This window comes from Cydia strobilella, chromosome 9, assembly GCF_947568885.1.
Source record: "Cydia strobilella chromosome 9, ilCydStro3.1, whole genome shotgun sequence".
NCBI lineage: Eukaryota > Metazoa > Arthropoda > Insecta > Lepidoptera > Tortricidae > Cydia > Cydia strobilella.
Window position 1 is genome coordinate 16,143,670 of NC_086049.1, and position 10,956 is coordinate 16,154,625.

The following is a 10,956-nucleotide window of genomic DNA, read 5'->3' on the forward strand; positions in this document are numbered from 1 at the left end:
ATTTAACCGGTTAATCCCGGGTTAGTGGGATGGTGCAAGATTTAGGTTTAGATTTAGATATTTATTCTCATAATATAAAATTACAATATAAATTATCTTAGACTAATCTACACGAATTTATATTTATATTTTTTATTTTTTTTTATTTATGTTTATGAATTTATATTTAAGTGGCCCTAATTGGGATTTATTAACTTGTGTTTATATAAATGTTCTAAAATGGGGGCACACAGCAATGAAAATGGTACACTTAGTGATAAAAAAAACCTATGCACACTTGATCGTATTTTTAAATACTAACTGAAATCACTTTTTTTAAATGCAAAAAGAACTTCGCTAACACGTCTTAAGAGGCCCACTGACTATCAGTTCGCCGGACGATATCGGCCTGTCAGTTGTTCGGAACTGTCAAATTTTTGTTCTAACTGACAGGCCGATATCGTCCGGCGGACTGATAGTCAGTGGGCCCCTTTAAGATATTGGATTTATTCTGGTGTAGGTAAGCAGAATTGGAATAAAGAAATCTTTTGAGCGCTAAATCAAATATTTCTCTCCTCCATGTAAAAGTTTAAAGCCTTAAAATAATATTTACATTCACTTTGTGTTTTATAAATGTACATCTAACAATGAAAGTATACATCGAAGGTATCAATTTTCTATTTGGCATTCTGGAAGTTTCCGTCGTATGTTTAAAACTGCTTTAAAGTTTCGTTTACTTTTGGAAAACGCTGAGTTGAGTAAAGAAAGCTTACCCACCCACGCTTTAGTGAATAAAAAGCTGCTAGGGGAGTTTTGTGAGACCTGAGTGTACTTCTAAGTTACTTAGTGTACTTCTGTGTTAATTATATAATGTATTGTTTTGAAAAGATGTGTCCCGCCGAGTTTGTTGCCGGTCCCATATTGGGATACCCTCCTCTTATTGAGTTTTAAATCTTCTCGGGGCAGAGGTGTAGGGTTGGAGCCGGCGTAGCTTTATTTGACGTTCATAAGCGCATTGTAATATGCCTGCTTGAATAATAAACTATCTTTATCTTTACTTCGGAGTTTAAGTACCGACCTACATAAAATAATTTCATAGGTACTAATCAAATAGAACACTTGTTAGGAATGCCTACGTATTTCTTCAATAATGAAGATAAACCTTTTATAAATTTATTTAAGGTCAGCCATTTTCTCAGATTTGTGTTGGAACATAGATATAGTATATACAAGTAGTTATAGATGCGCCACCGAGCGGCCGGGGGTAAGAGAAAAAATATTCATATAAAATTTATACTACGCAATTTAACTGGTTTGCATGTCCAATGCACATGGAAGTGTGTGTGTACCCCACGAAAAAATGGTCGCTCGGTGATAGAGACAAAACATGGCACTCTTTTCTATTTCCTCTTATAGGAATCGCAATAAGGCTATATATCATTCTCTATCAAAGCGTGTCAGGCCCTTGTGTTGGAATTATGGGATAAAACACTGCTTACCATCAGGCGGGCCGTATGCTTGTTTGCCACCGACGTGGTATAAAAAAACCCAAGTAAATTAAAAGTAACTACATTTTTAGGGTTCCGTACCCAAAGGGTAAAAACGGGACCCTATTACTAAGACTCCGCTGTCTGTCTGTCAGTCACCAGGCTGTATCTCATGAACCCTGATAGCTAGATAGTTGAAATTTTCACAAATGATGAATTTCTGTTGCCGCTATAACAACAAATACTAAAAAACAGAATAAAATAAATATTTTTTTGCCGTGTTTTGCGTAATGGTACGGAACCCTTCATGCGCGAGTCAGACTCGCACTTTTAGTAACACTAAACCGAGGCCGGTTTTTAGTAACACTAACTAGACAGACGGACAGACGGACAGTGGAGTCTTAGTAATAGGGTCCCGTTTTTACCGTTTGGGTACGGAACCCTAAAACGTAGGGCTTACTAAATATAAGCCTTTTTGTATCAAACGAACCCCTGTAAATCTGAAAGGTCTGTAACGAACACTGGCTTTTATTACGAATATTACCTTTGCTGAAACCACAAAGGGACCTTTTTATTTTACTTTGCCTATGTATTACTGATAGAATATTTGATGAAATAGGTCTGTAGTGTTGTGCTGTACATTTTGGTTAAGAGTATTGATTTTGGCTGTTAAACATTAACGGAGCGCAAAAAATATATAAGTAGTCAAAGGACTGTCTCATTTCAAACATAGACAGCGAAAATCATACTATCTTTGTCTTACACTAGTACTAACACCCAAAAGAAAAGGATGAGTTTATTTTTTTGTTCTTATTTACTCAATCAATCAATCAATCAATGAATAATTTATTGCAAGAACATAGTATTACATAAGTAGATAAACATTTAAAAGAAGCGTGTCTTATGTTCTACCAGACAGAAGGCATGCAATATTTACAATATTTATTTACTAGTACAATTAGAGACTAACAATTTATTTATTTATTTATTTATTTATTTATTTATTTATTTATTTATTTAATACAATTCTGGTTAAACGGCATTACAGCAAACACCAATGCGCCGAGAAACTTAACCTAACAGAAAATTTCATTTCCAGAAAAATATAGTACAAAAGTAGGTACAAGATACAAAATACACAGGAAGAAACAGAAATAACACCACATAACATAGTATTATACACCGACTGTGGAAGGCCTATCATCGATCGTCTCACAATACTTCAGACATTCACGGTACACAGTCGTCCATCTCCATGCAAACAAATCACAATCAGGTGCTGACGTCAGGAGCGCATTGAGTAATGTCAGTGCTCGAGGGAGCGGCGAATTTCTGCGTGACACAGTGCGCGCCGCCGGCACCGCCAACAGTGGGCGCACCCGCAGTCTCAGATTAATCCTAGGGATATCCGGTACGTGCAGTCTAAGCACGCGACTCACAAGATCAGGGCAGTCTGATTCGCCACGCAGCATGCGACAAACGGTAGCAAGTAAGTCGCAGTTACGCCTTACTTCTAGAGAGTTGTAACCGAGTGTTCCGAGCAAAAACTTGGTTGGATATAAAAATGGGTAAAGCCCATATATTTTCTTATACAAAAATCTAAGAAAAGCCTTTTGAATCTTCTCTAGAAGTAAGGCGTAAGTCGACTCATACGGGTTCCACACAATTGACGAGGTCTCCAACTTGCTTCTCACCAATGCGTTAAAGACAAGCTTTATGGCCTCAACATCACGGAAGTCCTTGACGTTGCGGATCACGAAGCCTAGTCTTTTGAAACAACTATCGGCTAGCTTACGTATATGATCGTAGAACGTAAGACGCGAGTCAAACACCACCCCAAGATCTTTCACAGAAGAGACTCTGTCAATCACATCAGGTCCGAGCGTATACAATGTATACACTACCACCACCAACACACAATACAACAACAACACAACACACTGACAATTTAGTTTGACCAACTATAACTAAAGTAACTAACGCTCAAAATCGTTCACCAGCCGTCTATGCGGGAAAGCCGAACTATTTTCAAAGTTGCCATACAAATATTATGTAATTAGTTGTATGTAAGATTTTTGAATAAACGTTTATTTTTATTTTATCAGACAATCGCTAAGTGCAATTAATTCCTAGGAAAAATACAAGAATTACTCGCAGTAAATCGAGCTATCGCATCATTTTAAAGTCTCCTGGAGGACCCAATAAATCCTTAATACAGTACACCTACAATAATGTAGATATCTTTAAAACTGCTTGAAATGCGTCTCAAAACCGTTTGTTTGCAAAGGGAATGACTTTCGAAATTAGATGCCGAGTGTACTGTAAAGTCCCGGGTTCATAACCCGCGCGTGCCGAGACTCGAGAGCAGTCATTAGGCGGGATTTTTGCCGGGATTTTTTCGTGCATGCTGTAATTGTGCTGCGTTCGTTGATTGTCTTCTTTTTATTGGCATCAGGGTTGTGTTTTGAATAATTGAAAGTAAGTTTCCCTAATTTCGTGAAACTCGATCTCCATTACAATATAATAGGTATGTTCTGTTTCAAATATCCTTATTAGTGTCGTCGTCAATAGAACATGCAAATAATGTAAACTTACTTCGTAATCTCGCTCTTTTTAAGGATGACTCACGTTAGACCGGGCCGTGTCCGGGCCGGAGCTTCCCGCGCTTATTTTTCTATGACATGACAGGTGATCACGTGATGCTTTCCATAGAAAACGAAGCGCCGGAAGCTCCGGCCCGGACACGGCCCGGTCTAACGTGAGTCATCCTTAAAAGGACAACCATGACGTTATCAACAGTCTATATATATATATATATATATACTTAAATATTTTATTGATATAAATTTTTTGTTAAATTAAATGTTAATTATTAATATTTCAATACCTTCGTAAAAATGTTAGGTTATGTGTCAAACGCTAACAAAATCTGTCATATTAGTTAACATTATTTGCAAGTTCCATGCATTTCGCTCGTACTGACATATTAGTGCGAGCGAGATGTACCTATTGAAAATAAATTACGTAGATGTTAGCGTATATATATGTCAGTGTTGACACTGTCAGTGACGTGTCGTGGTATGGGTACCTAAGAGTAAAGTAGAATGAATGAAGTTAAGTAGAATTTTCTAACGAAATAAATAGAATTAGCAACGAAATCCGTCATCATCATCATCAGCCTACTTTCGTCCACTGCTGGACATAGGTCTCTCCTATTGCACGCCATTGAGCACGATTTGCGGCAACTCTGATCCAGCTCTTGCCAGCAGCCTAGCGAAGGTCATCGCTACATCTAGTTTGAAGGCGTCCTACGCTACGTTTGCCGATACGCGGTTTCCACTCGAGAACTCGTCTACCCCAACGATTATCGGTTCTACGGCTTATATGACCGGCCCACTGCCACTTCAGCTTGCTAATCCGGTGGGCTATGTCGACGACTTTTTCTGACGTATGACTTCATTACGAAATCCGTATTTGCCTAAATATAAATCTAAATATTTCCATAAAAATGGTGAATCATATCCCTGTCGAGCGATAGGCATATGCTTTATGAAATGGTCGAAATGATACTGAGCAGTGGGCAATTATTGGCCAATATTAACAACTATGTAGGTGGTGCGCTGACGTGCCCAAAATGTGCTCGAGTATTTGGCAAGAAGATAGGGTACGTGAGAGCGAGCAGATAAGCTACACGCTAATAACGCGAATTAAAAATTGCCTACTCCAGAGCACACAGTTGCTGTGGCCGAAATCGGTCAGGAGAACATCATCATAAATATTTAGGATACTTAGTTTTACTAATTGACTGTTTAAAATGTTTATTGAACTTTGTTAATAAGTCATTAACGGAGTTAATTAAATACAAAATCACACAAAAAACAGTACTTCGTTATTACTCGTCCGTGACGTACGAAGCTTTTCTTCTTTTCCTTTTCTCAGTCTTGACCTCGAACGTGTTTCATCTACAAAATCGTTTGAATCTTCACTAGCATTACCATCACCATCGCTAACAGTATCATCACCGAGACCAACATCCTCATTACCATCACCAACATCATTATCACCATCACCAACATCATCATCACCATCACTGGTATCACTATTATATTTCTCTTTATATCTTCCAGAATCATCATCATCGTCACTATCACTGGTATCACCTTCATACTTATTCAATATCATCTTCCTAATTTCATAACTGTTATTTGTATCACTTTTTTCATTTTTATCTTTCATTATTTTTCTAATAATTTCCTTGAGTATTTGATTTTGATTTTTGTGTATTGGAAAGATTAAAATCTTTGGTTTGTCAATGTTGTCCAAATTCAATCCCGGTATAAGCGTAGATGGAATTATTCTGGTCTTGTGGTTTGGATTAGAATTATCTTTCCATTTGGGATTTTCGTGGATTTCATATATTTGTATTCTTGGCTTGTATGGCGCGGATCCTATATATGTAGATTGTGTAGTGATGACAACCACTGTAAAGAATAAAAAGATAAAAACTGAAAGAATTGTGAAAGTTGTAGATGTTTAGTCCCCTTTACTAAAAAAAGTCATAAAAAAGATAACAAGAATTATTGTAAGCGGAATATCGTCATATCTTACAGATATAATAACTGAGGTTACTGGAGGTGAGGAGATAACTGAGACGACCTGTGGTTTTTTTAGACCCAACCACGATATTCGAAAGAGAATAAATAATAATTGCTAATATACATAGATAGTTTGATATAAGAGAGATATATGCCTAAGAGTAATCCAAAAAACCTAAATACTCAAATGAAATCTTACCGACGGTAACAATAATTGAAGCCTTCATATCAAAAAACTATTCAAATTAATTCATTGTGTTCAAGCAAACTTCTATTATAAATATGATGTGAATCATTTCTTTTACTGCTATTTTATTACTTGGCTCGATTTAGCCATCGCCCTGAAGATTTGGAGGTCGTAAATAAAAATTTAATTTACTTTACGACTCTCGTAGGTTTATATAAGTATTTTTTAATAACTATAAAGTCAAGAAAAGCAATTATTTCTTCAGTCGTCCTGTACGCTTTATGTCTATATTTTTCCATGATAAAATAATCGCGGTTATTTTGCCAACACTGATTATCTAAATTCAGAGCATTCTCTATAATATATGTTGGAGCAAGACAAAATAAGGTTTTGCCATATAGAATCAATTATATACCAGTTTTTATCGACGATTGTACTTTTATTTATGTAGATATTCTTATCGACAACGTGAAACAAAATTTATTGAATCTTAAATAAAAACCTTACTTGGATAAAGTTTGGTGCTAAATGCACCTTGACTGACGAAAAACAATAATTATGATTTCATGTAAACTAAACTTGGAATTCTTAGAGTTACGTCTTTTGCGTAAAATTATTTCCGCAAAAGAATTGTATAAAATGATTTAATTAAACTACTTATTTTATTATTAAAAAGTTTTAAAACTTTTATTTGTTAAAAAATAAGGACAGGTAATTATAATAATTAAGTATGCTATAGTATTTTTCTAACAGCTTGGTTACGGTGACAGGTGTCATCTAAATACAATTTTGCGAGATTTTGCGTTTTAGGGGGGTCTCTATTGTTTCCCATATAGTTTTAAGTCATACTATTACCTATTATACTTACTTTATTCTTTGATTATGACTTTCAATAATATGTCAAAGAAAGGGACCCCGTTTTGAGGTTATACGTTGTACATCGTATGGAGATGACATCTGTCACCGTACAGTAATCGGTTATTTCGCAACAATTTTGATTTCACCAATTTATATTATGCTTCAACGATAACGAGACTAATTTGGCTACCAACTCGAATGGACTGAAAATTTAATTAAACCTAATAGCGAAATGGCGGGCCGTTGAGTCGATACAAATTATACAATTGAGTGGCGACAGAGAAACGCTTTCAGCTCGAATAATGGAGTATTTATGGATGCTATTTATAATTGTTTGTTTATGGATAGAATAGGTTTCGATGTACGACGGAGTTCTTTAAGGACGGTTGCGTATTGAATGGAGAGACTTAATGTGTGCACCAAGGGGTCTCTATTGTTTTCCATACAGTTTTAAGTCATTATTGTTTATCCACATTTTCTTTAGTCATAATTTGTTTTCTTTTTCACAAAAGCGTAACTTTTTAGGATTGCCATAAAACAAATCTAACCTAACCTAACCTAACCTAATAGGATAACCTGAGGAAAATCCTGAAAAGTTAACGGTATCAAAATTATGACTAATGATAATATGACAATCATTACATTATGACTTTCAATAATTATGTCAAACAAAGGGACCCCGTGCACCAAGTCTACGACTAAGGTACGAGTAACGGCTAAGGTCAATACGGATAAGTGTGGCTGGCCATCACATTGGGGCCTGCTTACACATTGATTAGTGTTAATATTGCGAGTTCAAATTATACAATTGAGTGGCGACAGAGAAACGCTTTCAGCTTGAATAACCACGTGAGGCGCACGGGCGAATGAGAACAAAATGACATAATTTAGATATCGTTTTGATGTCAGATGTAAGTTTGAATTGGCCCCCTAGTGTGTCAAATGTTTAGGGTCGGCAACGCGTATGTTTAGGGTCGGCAACGCGCATGTATTATCTCTGGTGTTGCAGGCGTCCATAGGCTACGGTGACTGCTTACCACCAGGCGGGCCGTATGCTTGTTTGCCACCGTCGTGGTATAAAAATATATATATATATATATATAAGCTTCAAAATGTATTTATTTTCTCGCTAATGAAAAACCCGGAGGGCGAAAATCTAAAAACATCACCCTCCATGTTGCACATACAATTTTTGTATCTTTTCATTACTCCCCTCTCACCCAATCAGGTCAAACCATTCTCGTCTATTTCCCGCTCCAATTCCTAATGCTTTGCCTCTAAATAAAGAATAAACCAGAGATGTGAAGAGAAAAGGAAATAATAAATATCATTCAAAGGTAAAAGCATTTTTATGTTGTGAACACGATAGTCATAGAAATCTAAAGCTTGGCGCAGATTATGTATTTTAAGCTTCTTCACTCGTAAATACGAATAGACCGCTATTGTTCATAATGGGGCTATTAACTAAAAGCCAAGTCAACCAGCCAATCAGTCTCAAACAGGTAAAAACAGACTAATTTAACATTTCTAAGAGCCTTTGGAGCTTACTATTTTTAATTCGTACTTGGTATTGGTTGGTGTTGGTAACTATTTTACAATAAACAAAGTTGAAAATACATACACCAAATAATTTCCCGCACCCAAAATCCCGGGGCATAGTATACTTGGTATACGTATTGCCAGGAGAGTTAAAGTCACACACACAACAACAAGATCATGTTATGACAGCTAGATTTTGAAATTAGTATTATTTTTAACCGACTTCCAAATCTCAAAAGGAGGAGGTTATCAATTCGGTTGCATGTTTTTATTTTCGTTGGTGTTAGCAAGTTGAACCGCTAACTGCAAGATGGACCAAAAAATATCTTCGTTTTTTTTTAGCTTAATGTCCCGCGCTTAAGTCACATTCAATGATTCATTCATTCAATGCTGTTTCTGCGATTAGTACACCAGTGTAGCTGTGTGTGCAATCAGCAATCATTCACCTCATCTCTCCTGGCGATACCTATACCTATATAGGTAGGTAGTAAAGCGAACGATCTTTAACTCGCAGCGCTGTGGCAATGGGACAGAGGAAACAATGAATTGTAGTGCCACTTGAAGCCATCTTTGTGCCGTTCGAGAGTCCTTCTAAAGAAATTGCTAAAATGTATTTGTTATATAAAGTTTACTTGAATATAAGATTATTATTACGGAATGCGATATCATATATGTAAAGATTGGTGATTTTTTTCATGGTTCAAACGATACGGTTTTTATGCCATTCAAGTGTCTGTAAAGTAATACAGAAGTCAGAAATAAGAGTAAGAGACATCAATTTTTTGAGAGCACTGAACCCCTAACGTGTAAATTTCATTCTATAGCAAGACGTGCGTTTGCGTTTTTTTTATATAGAAACTTGTTCACCAAAGTCTTGCAGGCACCACAAGGGACCCGTGAAAAGTCGCCTCCAGGTGTTCTAGGTCTTGGAGAACTTAACCTGATTACAGCAAACAGTATCTTTGCACGTTAAGCGTGTGGTAGCTCTGGTTAGACGCCTGCTTTATCTGGCATACCTCCAGGTGTTCCAGGTCTTGAGCTTTCCCCATCATACACATTCAGCGGCACGTTGAGCGAGTGTAACTCTTGACCCTTTGCACCCATCAGCACTCCAGGTGTTCCAGATCTTGAGCTGCCTCCATCATACATCTATACCAGCGGCACGTTGAGTGAGTGTTAGAAGAGTGGAGAAGAGAAGAGGGGAGAGAAAATTAGTTCCAGTGAAATTCCGCTACATGGCGCGTGATCATATATTCCTGGTCAGGCTTTAATGTCTATTTATAACGCTAATAAAACCGGCTGGCAATATTTGCGGACCCTCGTCCGTGTTTGTCCACTATAATGCAATAAATGGACATTGTACGAGGATACTCAGTATTTGTTTAGGATTGGACATTCTGCAAATATTTTGTCGAAGCTTGTGTTTCTAGTTTAACTAGATCTTTAAAATTACTACTTTTTTCGCTGTGTCAGTTGATTCCAATTTTATAATAATAAATGCTTTATTTCGAAGCACTGACACTCCATAGATGTTAGTTATCCATGACGTAATTAATTTAAACTTTTGATGATTTAGATAATTTATTGTATTTTCATTTAGCTGTTCTACAGGCTACTAAATTTTCAATGTGTGCTTAGAGAGACCTTACTTATTTTGGTTTACAAAATGCGGTGCTCTTATAAGCGTTGTAAACAACTACCCATTCTTTGTAAGGAAGTTTCTTTTGTACTAGGAATCAAAAGTATCTACATTTTTTCAGCTTTATCTCCACACAATAAAGTTGAAAGTTGTATACATATTTGTGAACCGGTTATTGAAATTCGTTGCGTATTGGACACTATGTTTACTCGGGCCTGAAGGTAAAAAGACACTTGAATATGCTGTGTACATTTTTTATATGAGTGGGAACACGGTGAAGATAATATCAGGATTTTGACTAAATTATCATATATTTGTCTAACAAGCGATGCAATTTCTAAAAGGTTCAAAACATTTTTTGTGTGCAATGGAAAAACAGACTGCGAAAATTTCAACTGTCTCAATTGTCTGCCAATTAGGAATTTGTATGAAAAATATTTAAACATCTTCAACAACACCAAATTAATGATTTATTTTATTCTGTTTTTAGCATTTGTTGTTATAGCGACAGAAATACATCATCTGTGAAAATTTCAACTGTCTAGCTATCACGGTTCATGAGATACAGCCTGGTGACAGACGGACGGACGGACGGACAGCGAAGTCTTAGTAATAGCTTCCCGATTTTACCCTTTGGGTACGGAACCCTAAAGAGGTAAATTTTCTACTCTA

General features: G+C 36.4%; 1 protein-coding gene across 1 annotated transcript; it reads right to left on the bottom strand.

Moving 5' to 3' along the window:
- Positions 1–5,333: 5,333 nt before the first annotated feature.
- LOC134743961 (dentin sialophosphoprotein-like) lies at positions 5,334–6,460 on the bottom strand. The gene is made up of 2 exons (XM_063677592.1): positions 6,261–6,460; positions 5,334–5,947 (listed from the first exon to the last, which is right to left on the bottom strand). The coding sequence occupies exons 1-2, from the start codon at positions 6,286–6,288 to the stop codon at positions 5,334–5,336; spliced, it is 642 nt and encodes a 213-aa protein (XP_063533662.1). The 5' UTR covers positions 6,289–6,460.
- Between the last annotated feature and the right edge of the window lie 4,496 nt (positions 6,461–10,956).